The following is a 21,979-nucleotide window of genomic DNA, read 5'->3' on the forward strand; positions in this document are numbered from 1 at the left end:
GGTTTTAGAGGAGCATCTGGCAGCTTTGAACTGCTGACCTTGTGGTTCACAGTCCAGGGCTGATCCTACAGCATCACACCATAAGTCCTCTTTGTTTTAAGCTGGTCGTTGTTTTCTTGCTATAAAAAATTGAAACCAAAATAAAGATATGCATATGCAAAAAATGGTAAGTAAATAGGAGCTTGTAGAAATTTACATTTCTTTTTTAACTATTTTAATTCAGTTTTCAGCTTTCCTATGCTGCAATTAGTTTAAGATTGAAAAATAAAATAATTGACTATAAAAAAATTAACCTTATAAGGATGAAGAGTACAGATTTATTTCTTGAAAACTCCAGCTTCATTACCATACCAAATGTTATTGATTTTTTTCCTATTTATTCATTACAGAAACTTCAAAAAGGACATATTAGACTTAATTAGAGATGCTAAGATTGTCCAAAAAAGGCTTAAATAGATATGATCAAGTTCAAGATAAAGAAACTTTCTTGGAAAATTTAGCTGTACAAAGAAACGCTTCTGCTTTTTTTGAAAAATACGATCGGAGTGAAGTACAAGAGTTGCTTACTACTGCTCTCGTTAGCTGGTTATCTACCAAAGAGGATGTTCGCTCTCAAGTAGACATGCCATGTGGAATTATGAGTGAAATAAATAATGTAGGCTTTTCTACTGCAATTCTGCTGACTCCAGTGGACCCTAGTGCCCTCTTAGACTACAGAGAAGTCCATCAGATCATAAGGGAGTTGTCTATTGGAATTTATTGCTTAAATCAAATTCCTTCAATCAGTTTAGAAGCTAATTATGATCAGAGTTCTTCGTGTCAGTTGCCTCCAGCGTATTATGATACCAGAATTGGGCAAATTCTGATCAACACTGACTACATGCTGAAAGCACTATGGCATGGGATATACATGCCTAAAGAAAAACGATCCAGATTCTCTGAATTGTGGCGTACCATTCTGGACATTGATCCAGATGGGAAGCCTCAAACAAGTAAAGACATTTTTGCAGAATTTAGTACAGCAGGTAAGATACTTACCAGTTTTGAAATTATTTTGACTGAATCAATTTTATTTATTTAAAAGTAATTTATCTGAGGCTCATTTTTGTGTAATTAGCTATCATTTTTAAATGGGTAATTTTACAATTCCAAAAGCCCCCTTTAAGAAAACCTACTTTTCAATGGCACCCAAATTGTTTTAAATCAAACATCTTTTCTCTTTCATCTTAATCTCTAATTTCTACAGAATGGATCAATTCCAAGCCATATAATAGAGAGTTTCTGTTTATAACATTTTGTCTTTCTGGGTCTAAGCAGGAAGATCAGTAATAGAGTCAAGAAAAGAGTAGAATTGTAGTACAGTTAGAAAATAAACCAAAATTTTAAACAATGATTTTTCCAGATTAGTTAACCTTGCATATTGTAATTTTATGAACCTCAAAATATAAGTAATATAGTAATAATTAAAGTTACCAGCAATGTAGGTCGTAGTATATTAATAGCATTAGATTTCATGAATATTTATTCTTTGCTCACTAAATTTTAAAGTCCCTCTCTTGCCTAAGCTATAATTCTTAAACCTATTTCATTAAGAACACTAGATGTCATTAAGTCCTGATGCACATGTAAAACTTTTACAGAAGCTTTAAGAAAAAATTCCCATGGTTTCTTTGTAGCAAGTCAGATGGGATGGAAAATGTGTGCCCCGGACACTCCTGTCAACTGCTTTCATTGATCTATATATCTAATCACTTTTTGAATAGATTTCCAAAGTTACTGGAAACTGGCTTAAAAGTAACATTCAGTTTTGGTAAAATTGTATTTAGATTTCACTTAATTGGAAATTCAAGCAAACAACAGTGTTTTATTGAGTTATGGTATCTGAAACTAAAAAGTTATGGTATCTGAAATTAAATTAGGTGAAGGTTTATAGAGCAGATCATTGATTTTACATTCGACAGTTCACACATTCTTTATTTCATCTCATCAGTTAAATCCCCTCAATGTAACATCACTTACTGCATTTCTTCCCTGTTTCTTATTTTTGTTTCTCCTTCTTTCCTAACTCTTCTGAACATAGTCTTTGGGTAAAGACTGCCCTTTTGATCATTGTAAGGTGTGCATAACTCATTACTGGTATTATTCCCTTTCTAGAACTACCATTTTGCTGAAAATTGAGCTACAGAGGTGACTTCAGTTTCAGTTCTGAAGGGTGACTAAGGGCCTTGGTCTCAGGGTTCCACCAGTCTCTTACTGAACAGTAAACCTGGTCTTCCTTATGATTCTGAGTTTTGTTCCACATCTCTCTCCCACTCTATACAGGATCTTTTAATGTGATCCCTTTCAGAGCCATTGGTAGTTGTAGCAGATCACCATCTGTTTCTTCTGGTCTCAGGGTTGAGCCTTTTAACACTCCAGCCACTACTCAAAGTGCTGTTGTTAGATGCTGTTGCATTGGTTCTGACTCCTAGAGACCCTATGAATATAGAACAAAGTTCTGACCTATCCTGTGTCATCTTCACAATTACTATTAATATTTCAACCCATTGTTGCTGCCACTGTGTCAATCCATTTCATTGTGGGTTTTCAGCTTTTTTTTGCTGACCCTCCACTTTATCAAGCATGATGTCCTTCTCTAGGGACTGGTGCCTCCTGACAACATGTCCAAAGTACAAGAGACAGATTCTCACCATTCTTACTTCTAAGGAACACTCTGGCCATGCTTCTTATAAGATAAATCTGTTTGTTGTTCTAGCAGTCCCTGGTACTTTCAATATTCTTTACCAATGCCATAATTCTAATCCATCTATTCTTCTCCAGGCTTCCTTATTCATTATTCTGTTTTCACATGCATATGTGGCAGTTGAAAATACCATGGCTTGGGTTGGGTGCACCTTAGCCCTCAAAATGCCATCTTTGATCTTTGTTGTTGTTGTTATGTACCGTGGAGTCGGTTCCGACTCATAGCGACCCTGTACAGCGTTTCCAAGGCTGTAAATTTTTCATGGGAGCAGAAAGCCTCATCTTTCTCCCGTGGAACAGCTGGTAGTTTCGAACTGCTGACTTTGCGGTTCACAGCCCGATTCATAGCCACTATGCTTTGATCTTTAACACTTATTTAAGTAGGTCTTTTGCAGCGAATTTGCCCAAGGCAAATCCTTTGACTTTTTTTTTTTAAATAGGTTTTTATTGAGTGATACTTTACATGGGAGAGCATCAGCTTTATATTCGTCCTATCGTATTTCATTTCACTGCAATTATTTCAATCCCCTCCATGTGTTATCATTCAACACTTGCTTCCAATCCCTCTGTTTGTTTTATTATTTATCTATCTCTCTATCTCTCTATCTCTCTATCTCTCTATCTATCTATCTATCTATCTATCTATTTATTTATGGAGGTGGTCTGCACTGAAACACTCAGGAATATATCACCATTCAAACAACCAAAGGGTATATCCTGCATGCCAGCACCCCCAGCCACCAGCATACAGCCCTTCTCCCTCCTTGAATCTAGAGTTCCCAGCTGCTCCATCTCTCCGCGTCCTTGTCTCTGCCTCCATCTCTGTCATTGTTGCTTCTCTTGATAGGGTCCCACACTCCTGGACTGCAAGATCAACGATTACAAAACATCTTTTGTTACAAAACATCTACCTTTATATTTGCAACATTTACAATCAGTCTTGATAGCAGTTGTTCACTATTGAACCTCAAGAGTCTTAACACCATTTCCTTTCACTAGTCCCATCCAGACAGGTTGGAAACCACTCAGTGGAATTCTACCTTCCCCCACACTCTCTGAAACGAAGTGCCCTCTTGAAAAAGTGTAAACCAGACACTTCGGGGCCTTTGTTGCCCGCACCCCCACCCCCCATTTTGGGTAGTCAATGTCTAAGTTGTCCATTCCTGTCAACCCTGTGTACAGAGGGGGTGGGACTGATCCTTGTTGTAAAGATTTGTTCCTCTTTTAAGCTACTACATCCATAAGTATAGGTCAAGTTTATCAAATTGTAGTAGATTACGCTCTTTTTCCTCTTCTTTCTTCTTCTAGTTGAGTTCTGACCAACCAGCCATTGCAGCTAGGTCAAATGGGTACTATCTGCAAGTATGGGTGTTCTTGTGCATCTCCCCTAATTTCCCACATCAGCTGGATGCTTCACTGTCTTCTCTAGTCCTCTGTGACTATGTCCCTATTTATGGGCTCAGGAGTCCCCAGATCTTGCTGTATAGCTGGCCACCCAGGTCGTGATCCAGGTTGACAAGAGTCCTTTGACTTCTTGACTGTTGCTTTTATGAGTGTTGATTGTGGATACAAGCAAATTGAACTTTTTGTCAACTTCAATATTTTCTCCGTTTCTTTTGATGTTATTTATCAGTCCAGTTGTGAAGTTTTTCATTTTCTTTACATTGAGGTATAATCCACACTGAAGCCTCACTGATGGTATTGGTGAAAAAACAGGCTCAAGAAATCCAACTTGCAAGGTAGGATTGTTTGCTCAGCATACAGACTGAATAAGTATGGTGAAAGGATACAACCCTGACAAACACCTTTTCTGATTTTAAACCATTCAGTATCCCCCTTGTTCTGTTTAAACAACTGTCTCTTTTTCTATGTATAGTATCTACATTTGCACAATTAAGTGTTATGTTAATATCCATTCATATTGTTATCCATAGTTTGTTATGGTCCATACAATTGATTCAATGAGGTTGATCCATATAGTCCATAAAGCACAAGGAAATATCTTTCTGGTATTCTTTGCTTTCAGCCAAGATCTATCTGATATCAGCAATGATATCCCTCAATCCATATCCTCTTCTGGATCTGGCTTAAATTCTGACCACTCCCTGTCAATGTGCTATTGAAAAGTTTTAAAATTATCTTTAACAAAAATTTACTTGCATGTGATATTTGTGGTATTTTCTAATGATTCCCACATTCTATTGGGTCACCTTTTGGTAATGGGTACAATTATGGATCTCTCCAATCAGTTGATCAGGTAGCTGTCTTCCAAATATCTTGACGTAGACTAGTGAATGCGGGAAGCACTTAACTCTGGGTGCTTGGCAAGGCCGCACTAAGAGGAGAGACATTATGCATGGCATATGATTCTCAAAAGCTGACCCTTATCTTCCCTTCAAGTTAGCCCTGAATTTACTTGTAAAAATATATAATTTGGCAATATTCTCAGCTTTCACTATGAGTTCTACAAACCTTAGGAAAAACTAGCTAAGCAGCAATTGCTTTCAGCCTTGGTGGATTGAATACAAAGAGAAATTGTGTAAATTACTCTCTTTCATTAGAAAACCTAAGTAACTGCATTTGTGAGGCCACAAAAGCAGACAGCATAATAGAGTCAAGCTGACCTACCCCCATAGGCCTCACCACATTCAGCCACTAGCTAGAATTCTCAAACCTCTATATACAAGCACCTGCATAAATAAGTAGACAATAATGAACTTAAGTGAAGGATAGTTTTGACTTAATAATCTACACTTCTTGCAGCAAGTAGCCAAGTTGAGCTTTATGCCACATAGCTTCTAAGTGATTTAATGAATACTTTTCTTATAAAAATAATAGCACATTATGTAGGATAGAGGTTTTTAAACTTTTAGTAGAAACAAGAAGAAAAAATTTTATCTCATACTGGGAAAGGAGATGAAGGTCAGTCTGAACATCATAGAAGTATTTTTGTCAAGGTTGTCTAATGACCAGGTGCAAGAATGTTGTGACTAACTGTGTAATAATTCAAGAAATGATAAAAGTGTCAATGCATGTACTGTGTAATTTTAAGTATAAAAAATAAAGACTTGCTGGGCTGGGAGCAGCAGAAAGAAGAAAGAAAGGAGAAGGAGCTGGCAGAGCCAGGGAAGGCAGAGCTAGGAGGAAGAAGAAGAGAGCAAGAGGGAGAAGGCAGAAGGCAGAGGGCAGACAGCAGAGAGAACAGACAGCAGAGAGCAGACAGCAAAGAGAACAGGAAGCAGAAGCAAGAGCAGAAGCTAGAGAGCATAGCCGGACAGCACAACAAGTTGAAAAGCCTCTCGAGTTGTATTCATTCATTTCTTCACCCGACGTTTCCGCGTATTCGCTCATGTCCCACAACCCCCGCGGAGGACAGGAACCCCCCGCAAGTGAAGACCTCTAGCACTACATGAGTTGTTCAAACATTTTAATTTATAATCCATCAATTCTTGGAGTCTTGTTTTTTACCAATGCCTTCTGTGAAATTTGGACTTCTTCCTGTGATACCATCAATTCTTGATCATATGGTACCTCTTGAAATGATTGAACATCGACCATATATTTTTGGTACAGTGACTCTCTGTATTCGTTTCATCTTTTTTTTTTTTTTTTGATGATTCTTGAATCATTCAATATTTTGCCCATTTGTTGGTTAGTTGGTTATGTGCCACATAGTCAGTTCTTACTCATAGCGACAGTGCGTAGGGTTTCCGAGGCTGTAAATCTTTACGGAAGCAGAAAGCCTCATCTTTCTGCTGCGGAACAGCTGATAGTTTCGAACTGTTGACTTTGAGGTTAGCAGTCTGGCTTGTAACCACTACGCTACCAGAGCTCCTTAGACTACTTCAATATTCCAAACTGAGACTTGAATATTTTCTTCAGTTCTTTTAGCTCGAGAAATTCTAACTCTTTTTCCCTTTTGCTTTTCTAACTCCAGGTCTCTACACATTTCATTACAATACTTTGTCTTATCGAGCTGCCTTATGGAATTTTCAATTCTGTTCTTTTACTTCCTCATTTCTTCCAGTTGCCTGAGCTTCTCTATGTTTAAGAGCAAGTTTCAGAGTCCCTTCTTACATCTATTTTGATCTTTCTTTTCTTTTGTGTCTTTTAAATGACCTTTAGCTTTCTTCACGTAAAATGTTCTGGATGTCACCCCAATACTCTGGTCTTTTAGTGTCCAATGCATCAAGTCTTCTTGAGATGCTCTTTAATTCAGATGAGATAGACACAAGGTCATATTTTAGCTCTCGTAGACTTGTTTTAATTTTTTTCAGCTTCAACCTGAATTTGCATATGAGTAATTGATGACACATAGCCATGAATTGGCTGATGATTTTGAATTTCTCCACCATCTCTTTCCACAGCTGTAGTTGATTTGATTCCTGTGTATTTCACCTGGTAAGGTCCTCATCATAGCTGTTGAATAAAGATATTTTCAATGGAGAAATCATTGATCTTGCAAATTTCTATCATGTGGTCTCTAGCATCGTTTGTCACTGAGGTCATGTTTTCTAACTACCAATCCTTCCTGTGTTTCCAACTTTCAGATTCCAATCACCAATAATACAGTGCAAGATGATTGTATATTTGATCAATTTCAGACTCACAGTTTCTTCATCATTGGCTTTAGTGGTTGGTGTGTACATTTGAATATTAGTCCTGTTAACTGTTCTTCCTTAGAGACATATGGGTATAATCCTATCACAGACAGCATTACACTTCAAGATTCAAAAAGAGCTTCTTGAAATGCTCTTTTTCATGATGAATGTGATGCCATTGGCTTTAATTTGTCATTCCTGGCATAGCAAACCATTTGGTTGTCACATTCAAAATAGCCAATACCTCACTAATGCCTAGGATACCAATATTTATGCATTCCATTTCATTTTTGGTAACTTTTAATTTCCCCAGGTTCATACTTCATATTCTTCATGGTCCAATTTTTATTGAAGTTTGTAGCAGTTTATTCTCATTTTGAGTCATGCCTCATCAGCAAATGAACATCCTGAAAGCTTTGTTCCATCCACATCATTAAGGCCAACTCTACTTTGAAGGTGTAAGTGGTGGCTCTGTAGGATAAGCACTGGACTTTGAACAATAAGGTTGACAGTTTAAGGTCACCAGCCACTCCTCAGGAGAAAGATGAGGCTTTCTGCTCCCATAAAGATTTATAACCTTGAAATTTCTATACAGAGTCTCTATGAGTTGGAACCAATTCGATGGTGGCACTTAACAACAACTACTTTGAGGTGACAGCTTTTCTTTAGTTGTATTTTGAGTACCATCCACCCTGAGATACTCTTCTACTCTCCTTTATCAGACAACATTCCATGGGGATTCATAAGGTTTTCATTGGCTAATGATTCAAAAGTCATCTGCCACTCCTTCCTAGTTTGTCTTAGTCTGGAAGCTCCACTGAAAGTTTTCTACCATGGGTGACTTAGTATTTTAAATACCAGTGAGCATAACTTCCAGTATCATATCAGCACACAAGCTACCATAGTCCTATATCTTGGCAGAGGAGTAGTAGTATCTACCTGAAGATGTCCATTATTGCACAACTGTGTATATAACAGCAAAATGACTTCTTGACTATCCTGGGTAAATATCTGTTCATTTGTATATTGCATATAAAATGATTGCATACTAATGATCTCATGTTTTAAAATATTTTCTCTTCGGTTATTAGGTTTTTGGTTTTGTTTTGTTTCCTTTGATGTGCCTCTGTAGACACCTTCTTCCTCTTACTTCTGTTTGATTGTCCTCTAGGTCTGCTACCCTATTATTACTACTCTCTGAAATCTATTGTCCTTGATGTTGTTGTTAAGTGCCATCAAGTAGATTCCAACTAGTAGTAAACCTGTATAGGGTTTCCAAGGAGTGACTGGGAGGTATGAGCCACCTACCTTGCAATTAGCAGTCCAGTGCTTATCCTATAGCACCACATCAGGACTCCACCTGTTGTCCTTACCCTCTGCTTATTATACAGACCCTATCTTTTATCTGGGACGATTTCCTCATGCCTGATTATCCTTACTTTTTAATCATTCTTGGGACTAAGTCAGGACCAAGATTTGTGGACTGGTAAACCTCCTCCCAGGCCGATGCTCAGGATCAATTTCAGACTCACGAAGTTTGTAGAATGCTTCGATTTCTTCATCATTGGCTTTAGTGGTTGGTGTGTAAATTTGAATATTAGTCCTATTAACTGGTCTTCCTTATAGACATATGGATATAATCCTATCACAGAGAGCATTACGCTTCAAGATTCAAAAAGAGTGTCTTGAAATGTTTTTTTTTTTTTTTATAAATTTATAATCCATCAATTCTTGGAGTATTGTTTTATATATAAAATATATAAAATATAAATGCCCTGTGTCATCTGAGGAAGGGGTTATGGGGTTTCTAAATGCACCTTAATCAGACTTTCAGGAGTCAGTGTGCTTCCAATTTCTAAGTCTTTTGGGGTTCTGTGGTGAAGTTACCTTCCTGATGTTGACTCTCATCCACTCTGATGCCACAAAATTTCTAGAGGTTTCAACAATGCTCTATTTTAGACGTAGTTGGTTTTTTTTTAACTGACTCAGACTCTTTAATTTCTCTGTAATCTCTTTATAATTTATCTTACTTATCTTACTAACCCTTTTACAAAAGGGGGGTGATGAATATTAGTGGCATTTGAAAATACCCAAGAAGATTCTGGCATTTTATACATTTGAAGAAGAATCAGAGGGACCGGCAGAAGAGAAACACATTGATGTGTCCTTTACACCTCAAGGTTCGTATATTGAGAACTAACTTCACATTTTCTACAAGTCCTGTGTTATAATTCAAAGCAGTGTTCTGAAACCTAGATTAAAGGTTACATTGCAGATTAAACATTCTTAAAAAGTTAATTTAGTAATACGAAGGTCCTTAATTTGATAATAAATGACAAACAAATGTAACAGGAATTTATGAGAGAAATTACGTTTAACTCATCTGCAAAAAGGAAAACTGTGTGGTGGTAGATCAGAACAAGCAAATGATACTTTCAGTCCAAGTGAGAAGATGATTTCCTACTTAACGTGTTATCACGTTTTGTTGCTGTTGCTTTATCCTATTTTCAAGGCTTAAAGATGGGGCTTATTTTATTGTGTTTCCATGGGATGGTGTTTCTTTCCTGTGAATAGAAAGGGAATTTAATCTTTTATAATTCCATAAGTTCCCGTTCTTTTCCACTCTGCTTCCTTCCTCACCCTCCTGCTTTTGATCTTATATGGTTTTACTGGCATCTCATTATTTTTTAATTGTCATGTTATTAGGATTTCAAGATCTAACTGTGTTCAATCTGTTGTATTTATCCAGAAATATGAGATTTTCATTGCTTGTAATTTTTCTATTTTACTTTGAAGGTTTGGTTGACATTACAAAGGATCCTGACTTTGAAGGAATATATAATGAAGACATGAATGAAGATCCAACATATGATCCCAATAGTCCTGAAGAAAAAGCTGTATTTATGAAATATGCTGAAAATATTCAGTTAAAGTTGACATTTAGTACCACACAAGTTCAGCAGTATGAAAATATCTTTATATTTGAAACAGCTTATTGGCTTACAAATGCTATAAAATACAACCAGGATTATCTTGATATTTGTACCTATCAGAGACTACAGCAAAGATTGTATCTTCAAAAGAAAATAATTCAGAAACACTTAGAGAAAAAAACAGATATCAGAAAAGAGATGGGATACCTAAAGTTAATATGTTTTCTGACCCCGTTTCTACTGAGTTTAAAAAAGAAGATGAAAGTTCCCTATCTAAGTTCGCTGCTTCATCCTTTTTCAGGTAAGAGTATAACCAAAACACAAATATAATATGTAGGTATATGTGGACCCAAGCAAGTAGCATAGTTGTAGCTTGTTAACATATAAATGGCTAGAAGGCAAGAAACACGAGAGAACAGAATTGAATGTAATCAAGATAATTAAAACACTTAATATATATACACATAATGTTTGAATTATTCATATAGTTACATTAATTATTATATTGATTATTAATATAATTGGTATATATTAATCAGAGATGGTTCAAACTACAGCATGTTTTTCATTTACACACTGTACTACTGAGTTGATTCTAAGTGATGAGAAAAATATTAAGAGACCTGCAAGTTGAATAAAACCTAGGCAAAATGATTAATCTATGTATGCTGTTAATTGGACTTCTTTGACTTGTGCTTACTTTCCAACAGAAAAGTGGGAAAATAGTCTTCCATAGCACTTTACAATAGAGATGAATCAGATCTTGAACATTCAGCCCTATTTAATGTGGATGGAAATACTAAAAGGGAGAGAGGTGCAAAGCAGGTGGATGCTTAATGAGGTTGTGGGGGAGAGATGGGAAATTAGAAAGAGATGATATGCAGTAAACGCCATGACATTTTTTAGCCAGGTGTGTGGTGCTGTCGGATCAGCACTAGACTGAGAGCTACAAGATTGGTGGTTCAAACTTCTAGCCAGTTTTAAGCATCAAAGAATGTTTCTTTTAGTATGAAAACCTTTTCTTGAGCTTTTACAATAGTGGTTTCATACAATATTTGCCCTTATGTGATTGACTAATTTCACTCAGCTTAATGGCCTCCAGGTTCATCTATATTATGAGGTGTTTTGCAGATGCATGTATTCTTCAACACTGCATACTATTCCATTGTGTGTATGAACCAAAGTTTGTTTAGCCATTCTTCCATTGATGGGCATTTAGATTGTCTCCATCTGTTTGTTATTGTGACTATTGCTGCAATGAACATTGGTGTGCATGTATCTACTTGTGTCCTGGCTCTGATTTCTTGTAGATATATACCAAGTAGAGGGATTATTGGGTCATACTGTATTTCTGTTTCCAAATTTCTGAGGAAATGCTATACCATTTTCCTCAGTGGTTGAACCATTTTACAGTCCTACTAGCAATGTAAGAGAGCCCCAGTCTCTCCATACCCTTTCTATAAACTTTGCTATTAGTGCTGGTATGGGCTGATATCTCATTATTGTTTTGATTTGCGTCTCTCTAATGGCTAATGATGAACAATTCTTCATATGTTTGCCAGCTACCTGAATGCCTTCCTTGGTGAAGTGTCTGTTCATGTCCTCTGCCAATTTTATTAGTTTTTAAAATGTTTTATTGTGAATTATGTGATGGTTTACATGGGAGAACATTAGCTTTACATTCATCCTATCATATATCATTTCATTGCCATGGTTACAATCCCCTCCCTGCATCATCAACCAACCAAAGTGTACACCCTGCAAGCCCGCCCCCCAGTCATCAGCACACAGCCCCTCTCCCTTTCTGGGTCTAAAGTCCCCAGCCGCTCCATCACTCCATGTCCTCACTTCTGCCTTCATCTCTGGCATCACTGCTTCTCTGGGTAGAGTCCCACTCTCTGCTCTTCTCCCTTGGTGGTCCCACGGACCTCTGCTCCTAGACTGCAAAATTAATCACTCTCTTCCTTTTGCTACAAAACGTCTACCTTTACCTTTCCAACCCTCTCAATCAGTTCTGATAACAATTATTCACCATTGTATCACAAGAGACCTACCCACATCTCCTTTCACCAGCCCCGCCTAGACAGGTTGGATACTACTCAGTGGAGATTCTACCTTCCTTGGAACCCTCTGGATCTAGGTTCCCTCTTGAAAGCTTGTAAGCCAGTCACTTCTTGCCTTTATAGCACCCCCCACCCCATTTTCAGAAGCCAATGTCAAAGTTGCCTATCCCTGTCTACTCTATGTATGGAGGCAGTGGGAATGATCCTTGCTGTAAAGATTTGTTCCCTCTTTTGAGCTACTGCATCCATAGCTGTAGGTCAAGTTCATCAAATTGTGTCAGATTACTCTTTTTTTCCTCTTCTTTCTTCTAGCTGAGCTCTGATCATCCATTCATTGAAGCCAGGTCAAGTGGGTATTATCTACAAGTGTGGGTGTTCTTGTGCATATCATAAGATATCAGATGGATGCTTCACTCTCCCCTCTAGTCCTCTGTGGCTATGTCACTGACTCTGGGCCCAAGAGTCCCCAGGTCTTGCCACACTGCTGGCCAACCAGGTCTCCACCCGGGTTCACAGGAGTCTATTGAATGTTGTAGGGCTTAGTTCACAGCTTCATTGCTGTTTTTCCCTCACTTCCCCTTATCAGTGTCGAAGGTAGTCACCAATCAGATCGTGTATTCCCATTGAGTCTTAGTCTTAGAAGGAGGTTTGCCCTGAGGGGACCCAACCACTTGCCTTGATGTCTCCTGGGCGAGCAACTTGCTTGTTCTTGTAGTAATCAGTCAATCTGCCTGTATTGTTTTGTATTTTCCTGTAGGTCTTTCTTTCAAGAAGTATCTTCTGTTCTTCTAGCCACTCTAGGCTGGTCTGCTTGTCCTTTCAGGTGGAGATTTCCCATCTCAGAAGATTTTGAATGTTGTACAGGATTCCACCTATGGGCTTATGTAATGCAGAGGCTCTGCAGGAAGCCTCCTTCACTGAGCACATTATAGCCCCATTTCTGCCGATTTTCAAATTGGATTGTTTGTCTTTTTCTATAGATTTGAGAGATTAGTCCTTTGTCTGCTATGTCATTGCAAAAAAATTTTCCCAGTCTGTGAACTCCTTTTTTATTCTTTTGGTGAAATATTTTCGTGCACATTAAGTGCCTAATTTTTAGGAAGTTCTAGTCATCTGTTTTGTCTTCTACTATTTGTGTGTTTTTAGTAATGTTTCATAGTGTGTTTATACTATGTATGGTGGTTATGTGCTGTGGAGACCGTTCCGATGCATTGTGACCCTGTACAGGGTTTCCGAGTCTGTAACTCTTCATGGGAGCAGAAAGCCTTATCTTTCTCCCATGGAACTGCTAGTAGTTTCGAACTGCTGACCCTGAGGTTAGTAGCCCGATTCGTAACCACTACATGTATAAGAGCTCACAAATTTGTCCTTTTTTTTTCATTGATGATCTTTATAGTTCTAGGTTTCACATTTAGGTCTTTAATCCATGTTGAGTTTTGTTTTTGTATGTATTGTGAAATATGGGTCTTGTTTCATTCTTCTGCAAATGGATTTCCAGTTTTCCCAGCACCATTTATTGAAGAGACTATCTCTTCCACATTTAATGTGTTTTGACCCTTTGTCAAAGACCAGCTGCCTGTATGTATATGGATTTACTTATAGGTTTTCAATTCTGTTCCATTGATCTATGTGTCTTTTGTTGTACTAGTTTCAGGTTGTTTTGTTAGTTTGCTGTGTAGTAAACTTTGAGATCAGGGAGTGAGAGCCCTCCAACTTTGTTCTTCTTATTAAGCAGTTCTTTGCTTATCCATATAAAGTTATTGATCATTTAATTCATCTCTTTAGAGGATGGTGTTGGAATCTGAATTGGGATTGCTTTGGGTAATGTTGACATTTTCACAATATTAAGTCTTCCTGTCCAAAAGAATGGTATATTCTTCCATTTTGGTTTCTTGTAGTAATGTTTTATAGTTTTCTTTGCACAGGTCTTTTGTTTCTCTGGTTATATTTATTCCTAAGCATTTCATCTTTTCGTTAGCTACTGTAAATGGTATTGCTTTCCTAACTTCCTCTTTGGAGCTGTCTTCATTAGTTTAGTGAAGTCCAACTGATTTGTGTATATTGATCTTGTACCCTGCCATTTTGCAGAACCTTTTATTGAGTTCCAATAATTTTCTTTCTGAGTCTTTGGGATTTTCTATGTGTAGGACCATATCATCTGCAAATACACCAAAGACTTTTCCTTCTTCTTTGCCAATTTGGATGCTGTTAATTTCCTATCCTTGCCTTTTGTTGTTAAGTGCCATTGAGTTGGTTCAGACACATAGCAACCCTGTCTAAGATTTCTCAAGAGCAGCTAGTGCGTTTGAACCACCAAATTTACAGTTCAAACCAACCTTTAAATCCAGCATATTATCCTACAGCACCACACCAGGACTCCTCCTTGCCTTATATCTCTGGCTAAAAAAGGAACTCTGGTAGCGTAGTGGTTACAAATCGGGCTGCGAACCTTAAGGTCAGCGGTTCGAAACTACCAGCCGCTCCGCGGGAGAAAGATGAGGCTTTCTACTCCTGTAAGGATTTACACCCTTGGAAACCCCGTACAGGGTCGCTATGGGTCGGAACCGACTCGACGGCACTTAACAATAACAACAAACTTCCAATACAATATTGAATAGGAGTGGTGATAACAGGCATCCTTTTCTGATTCCTCCTTGCAAAGGGAATGTTTTCATTTTCTATTCATTGAGAGTAATGTTTACTGTTGGATTAGTGTATATGCTCTAATTACATTGAGGAATTTCTCTTCAATTCCAAATTTGTTGAGTGTTTTTATCAGGAATGGATGTTGGATTTTCTGCACCAGTTGATATTATCATGTGGTTCTTTATTTTGTTTTGTTTATATGATAGATTGCATTGATTGATTTTCTAGTATTGAACCATTCTTGCATCCCTTCTATGAATCTTACTTGGTCTTGATTTATTGTTTTTTTATATGTTGTTGAATTCTATTGGCTAGGATTCTGTTGAGAATTTTTGCATCTATGTTCATGAGGAATATCACTCTATAATTGTCTTTTTTAGTATATCATTGCCAGGTTTTGGTTTGAGGATTATGCTTACTTCATAAAATGTATTTTGAAGTTTCCTATCCTTTTCTGTATTCTGTAATAGAGTAAAATTGGTGTCAGCTCTTCTCTGAATGTTTGGTAACATTAACCAATAAAGTCATCTGGGACTGGACTTTTGTTGTTGTTGTTGGAAGTTTCTTAGTGATCAAGTTCTGATTTTGTTATAGATCTGTTCAATTTTTCTACTTCACTCTGTGTTTAGTTTATATAGGTTGGGTTTTTCTAAAAATTGATCCATTTCTTCTAGATTTTCAAATTTTTTGGAGTACAACTCTTCACAATATTCTATTATCATCCTTTTTATTTTCATTGGTTCTTTTGTGGTGTCATCCATATAGTTTCTTAAGTGTATTATTTGCATCTTTTCCCTCTTTTCTTTTGTTAGATTTGCTAATGGTTTGTCAATTTTATTAATCCTTTCAAATAACCAACTTCTTTTCTTGGTGATTCTTTCTTTCTTTTTTTTTTTTTGGTTTCCTAATTCATCTATTTCTGCTCTAATATTTATTATTTCTCCTGGTGACATTAGGTTTACTTTGCTGATTGTTTTCTAATTTTTGGAGATGATGGGTTAAGATGTTGACTTTAGATCTTTCTTCTTTTTGCATGTGTGCATTTATTGTTATAAATTGCCCCCTCAGCATTGCTTTTGCTGTGTCCTAAAGGTTTTTGTATGTTGTGTTTTCATTCTCATTTGAGTCAAGGATTTTTTGTTTTTTGCTTTTTTATTTGTTCTATTACCCAGTAACTTTTCAGCAAGGTGTTATTCAATTTCCATGTGTTTGATTTTGTTTGCTCAACTTCCTATTGTTGATTTCTAATTTTATAGTATTATATCTGAAAAGATGTTTGTGAGCATTTCAGTATTTTAAAAAATTTATTAAGGTTTGCTTTGTGACCTAACATAAGATCCATTCTAGAAAACATTGCATGTGCACTGGAAATGAATGTGTATTTTGCTGCTGTTGGATTGAATGCTCTGTATCAATCTATGAGGTCAAGTTGGTTGACTGCATTGCTAACTTCTTTTGTGTCTTTGTTGAGATTCTTTTTAGTTGTTCTGCCCTTAATTGAAAGTGATGTATTAAAATCTCCTACTAATATTGTGCAGTCCTTGTGTGGTGCTGTGGGTTAATGTGCTGGACTGCAAAGTTGATTTAAACCTCAAGGTTGGTGGTTCAAGCTCACCAGCTGCTCCTTGGAAACCCTATGCAGGGCCACTATGTGTTGGAACTGACTGGATGGCATTTAATAACAACAACTATTATTGTAGACTTGTCTATTTCTTTCTTCAGTTCTATTAGAGTTTGATTTATGTATTTTGAGGTTTTTTTCCTTGAGAGCATAGATGTTTATTATCATTATGTTTTATTGTTCAATTGACCCTGTAATCATAAGATAATATCCTTCTTTGTCCCTTATGCTGGTTTTTGCCTTAAAGTCTATTTTATCAGAAATTAATTTTGTCACTCTTGCTCATTTTTGATTGCCATTAGCTTGATATATTTTTTCCCATCCTTTGATTTTTAATTGATTTTTGTCTTTGTGTGTAAGGTGTGTCTCTTGTAGACAGCATATTGAAAGGTCTTGTTTTCTTACCTATTCAGCTACTCTATGTCTCTTGACTGTACATTTAAGCCACTTACATTCATTGTAATCATTGATTGGTTTCACTTTACAGTTTTTTGTTGTTGTAGTTGCAGGTTTTGCATTGTCTCCAATCCTTTATCTATTTTGTTTGATAAAATATAGAAATCCTTTCTATCAGTCATTTGTAGGTACCTAGATATCATTTTGTTGAATTCTTTTTCAGGTAACTCCAATGCCTCTTTTTGCTCAAAAATGTTTTCTAGCTTTGCCTTTTGCTCACAGTTTGAACCATTCTGTCCTGTTTCTTCATATGAGCAGAAAATTTCTGCTGCTTTTGAGACATTGTGGTGGTGTTATATTTGTATTCAGCTGATGATTGTATGTTGGTATATTCTTAGACACTCATTAACTGCCTACTGGTGGGTGAGATCAGGAGATGAGTAAAAGGGAAATAGACCAAAGAGTAGCAAGAAAATTAAAATGAAAAAGCAAAGAGGGCTTAAAAAAGAAAAATAAAGGAAGTAGCAGCAATGTTTGGGAAAGGGAAGGAGAAGGAAAACTTAAGGGGGGGTTAGAAAGTTTAGAAAGCAAGTGAGAGAAAGACAATGGAGAAATAATAAATAAACAAAAACAGAGAGGAGAAAATTCTGGGGTCTCCTGCCAGCCAAGGTTTTAACATCATGGTTGGGTGAGGGATGAGTCAGCAATACTCAACCCTAGGTGGAGCTTCTGTCAGGCTAGGTGTTGCCTATTCTGGGTACCCAATCCAGAAATAGTTCATGTAGACCCAAAGCAGCTGAGATATCAGGATATTTCCATCCAGTTCTGCAGGCCTGGAACAGACCACACCTGATTCCAGTTGCTGGGATTGGTGCTGTTTACTCCACATGTAGTTTGATGAGACTTTGACAGCCCAGAGAACAGGAGCTTCCCTGGGCATTATACATGGATGGAGGCCAACCACACCTCTAGTCACCAGGGGAATGTAAGATACAAGGGTACAAAATTCACTCCTTTCTCTTCACCACTAAACAATATGCCTCTGTGCTCTCAACTCTCCTTTTGTCTTCAAAGTTGCCCATGGAAGTTCAAGATGTCCAAACTGTGGCTAACCTCCAGTATAGTTTCTTGCTTTTTCTTCCCCATGTGCCTGTTCAACTGCTTCTCTTAATGAGGGTTAGTCCAGGACCAGCCCCACCTCTGCAGATTTGGACCAGAACCCAACTGAATGGGGTCAATATGGATAGTTCCCTTCTCTTTGAATGGGGCCAACAACCATGACTACTCATCTCTGTGTAGCTCTGTCCAACAGGAGAGCTGGTGTTGCCCTAGGAGAGTAAGCCTTGCTTCTGATCACCAGGGGAGTGTAGAGAATAAGAAAAAAAACATATCTTTATCTCTGTGAGCCACAGGTATGTTTCTGCAATGCCAATATGTTTTCTTACTCAGAAGCTGCTCACAAAAGCTCAAGATGGCTGTGTCCATCTTGTTGGTGGGCACAGGTCACCGGTGTTTCTTAACTTTCTCCTAGTCAGCATTCAATCCACTTCTCTATACCTTCATCTGAAGTTCAGAGTTCCATGACGATCATCTGCCCCTGTTTCATGTCTTTTTCCAAATCTTTGTTGTAGAGGGTCTGTACAACCTTTCTGCTTAGTCTTCCATCTTGCCGCCTCCCCCTATTTTTACATTTTCAGTGTAAAATCTTATTGCTTCTGTCCTATTGTGGTGCTGTAGGATCAGCACTGGACTGCTAACCACAAGTTAAAACCCACCAGTTCAAACCCACCAGTCATTCCTATACAGGGTTGCTATGAGTCAGAACTGACTCAAAGGCACTCAACAACAGCATTGAAAAACAGTCTGAACAATACAGACTAGTACAAAGGTAGTGGAAGAAAAAAAAATCTCAGAAATAACCATTATTTCTATCTAAACATGTATAAAATGAAATGTGTAAAGACAGTCACTGTATCATTTATTGTTACAATTGTTTTTTCATATATCTACCACTACACTGGACTCCTGCCTGGTATGGCACTGTTAGGATCAGCACTGGACTTTGAATCACAAGGTTGGCAGTTCAAACCAACCAGCTGCTACTTGGAAACCCTATGCAAGGTCGCTTTGAATCACAAGGTTGGCAGTTCAAACCCACCAGCTGCTCCTTGGAAACCCTATGCAGGGTCGCTATGAGTCAGAACCAACTTGGCAGCACTTAACAACAATAACCATTACACTATCATACAAAATAGTCTCACCCTTAAACTCCTTGGTGTTTTACCTATTCATCCCTCCCTGCTCCTTTTGAATTCCTGCCAACTGTTGATCTTTTAACCTTTTATAGTGTTGCCTTTTCCAGAATGTCATATAGTTGGAATTATATAAATACAGACTTTTCAAACTGTCTCCTTTCACATTGTTACTCTCATTAAGTGCCTTTGAGTCAGTTCTAACTCATACCAACCATGTATAAGGTCTCCGAGTGTATATGTGTGTGTGTGGCATGAATTATATGGTAATTAACTATACCTCAAAAAAAAAAAACCTCTATATATGTACATATATGCACACACACACACAAACACACAATCATGAGAAAATAAGTCAAAAAGTGTTGCTATAAGGTTCCAGTTCATACATGCACAATTTTATTCCAAAAAAAAGGTTTTAAATATGCCTTTGCAGTCAGTGAATGGTTGAAGACACATATACTTGTCTTAATCTTATTACGGTGCCTTAAAAAAATGATCCAATCCAAACAATGGTTTATGAGGGAATATGCTATGCCAGTTAAATTCAGGACAAAGTAATCAGCTCAGAAGGTTATGACAAGTGATTTTTGTGATTCCAAAGGAGTAATCTTGATAGATTTTCTACCAGGACACAGGATGAGCACCAGGAATCATTATGAAGAAGTTTTAAGAAAATTGAAAACTGCATTGGTGAGAAAGGGGCAGGAAAGCTGCACTGAGCATTTTATTTTTTCTATCATAACAATGCACCTGCTTATTCTTCAAGGTTTCCAAGTGTCCTATGAGAATTTCATTGTGAAACCTTGCCCCATTCACCCTACAGCTCTGATCTTGTCCCTTCAGACATTTTTGTTCCTCAAACTCAAAGAACATTTAAAAGGAAAACAACCTGAGTTCCTCAGGAATGCTAAAACTACCAGGTAAATTAGGCAACTACCTGACCAAAGGACTGGAAGAGATCCATACTCATACACATTCCCAATAAAAGTGACCCAGCAGAATCTGGAGATTATGAAGCAATATCATTAACAAGTAAAATTTTGCTGAAGATGATGAAAAAAATGGTTGCAACAACACTTAAGGAACGGCTAAAAATTCAAGCCATTCTCGGGAGATGATGGAGGAAATGCGGGCTATCGTTGCTGATAGATGGATCTTGGCTAAAAGCAGAGAATAACAGAAAGATATTTACTGGTGTTTCATTGGCTATGCAAAGCAATTCATCTGTGTGGATTATAGAAAATTATGGATAACATTGCCAAGAACAGGAATTCCAGAGCACTTAATTGTGCTCATGTAGAACCTATACACAGACCAAAAGGCAATCGTTCAAACAGAGCAAGGAGATACTATGTGGTTTAAAATCAGGAAAGATGTTTGTCTGGGATGTCTCTTTACACGAATTCAATCTGTCTACTGAGCAAATAATCTGAAAACCTGGGCTATATGAAGAAGTATGTGAACTATGTGAAGGCTCATTAAGAACCTGTGATATGCAGATGACAAAACAATGCTTACTGAAAACAAACAACTTGAAACACTAATTAAGATAAAAGATAACAGCCTTCAATATGGATTACACCTCAGTATAGAGAAAAAAAAACAAACAAAAAACCCCTCATAACTGGCCAATAAGTAACATCATGGTAAATAAAGAAAAGATTCAAGTTGTCAAAATTTTCATTGTATTTTAACTCACTACCAATGTTTATGAAGGCAGCAGTCAGGAAATCAAACATAGGGCTAATATCACATGCAAGTGAAATTTTGCTGAATATAACTGAAAAAACAGTTGCAGTAGTACATTGACAATAAGCTGCCAGAAATTCAAGACAAATTCAGAAGAAGACATGGAACTAGGGATTTCATTGTTAATGTCAGGTGAATCTTGGCTGAAAGCAGAGAATACAAGAAAGATGTTCACTTGTGCTTTATTGACTATGCAAAACTATCAGACTGTGTGAATCATAACAAACTTTGGCTAACATTACAAAGCATGTGTATTCCAGATCACTTAATTGTGCTCATGAGTAATCTGTTCATAGACCAGGACAAGAGAATACTAAATGGTTTAAAATCAGAAAAGGTGTGCACCAGGATTATATCCTTTTACCATACTTTTTCAGCCAATATGCTGAGCAAATGATGTGAGAAGCTGGATTACATGAAGAAGACTTGGCATCAGAATTGGAGGAAGAATCATTTACAACCTGAGATATGCAGATGACACAGTCTTGTTTGTTGGATGCAAAGAGGACTTAAAATATTTACTGATGAAGTTGAAAGACTATAGCACTCAGTATGGGTTGCACCTCAGTGTAAAGGAAACGAAAACCCTCCCAAATGAATCAATAAATAACATCATGATATATGGAGAAGAGATTGAAGTTGTCAAAGACTTCATTTTGCTTGGATCCACAGTCGAGGTTAATGGACATAGTGATCTAGAAATTAAACAATGAATTACATTAGGCAAATCGGCTACAAAAGACTTCTTTAAAATGTTAAATAGCAAGGATGTCATTTTGAGGACTAAAGTTCACCTGACCCAAGCCATGGAATTTTAAATCATGTCATATGCATGTGAAAGTTGGACAATAGTGAACACCATAGAAGAATCAGTATATTTGAATTATGATGTTGGCGAAGAATATTGAAAGTACCATACACTCTACAAGAACAAACAAATCTGTTTTGTAAAAAGTACTGCTAGAGCAGTAAA

General features: G+C 37.2%; 1 protein-coding gene across 1 annotated transcript in view; it reads left to right on the forward strand.

The window, feature by feature from the left end:
- The first annotated feature begins 389 nt into the window (after nt 1-389).
- Nucleotides 390-21,979, forward strand: part of ANKAR (ankyrin and armadillo repeat containing) — a 103,420-nt gene continuing 81,830 nt past the window's right edge. The window contains exons 1-2 of the mRNA XM_006864069.1: nt 390-1,025; nt 10,140-10,577. Coding sequence (XP_006864131.1) covers nt 425-1,025; nt 10,140-10,577 — 1,039 coding nt within the window. The 5' untranslated portion in view covers nt 390-424. The remainder of the gene's footprint in view (nt 1,026-10,139; nt 10,578-21,979) is intronic.

The sequence above is a fragment of the Chrysochloris asiatica genome, unplaced genomic scaffold, assembly GCF_000296735.1.
Source record: "Chrysochloris asiatica unplaced genomic scaffold, ChrAsi1.0 scaffold00059, whole genome shotgun sequence".
NCBI lineage: Eukaryota > Metazoa > Chordata > Mammalia > Afrosoricida > Chrysochloridae > Chrysochloris > Chrysochloris asiatica.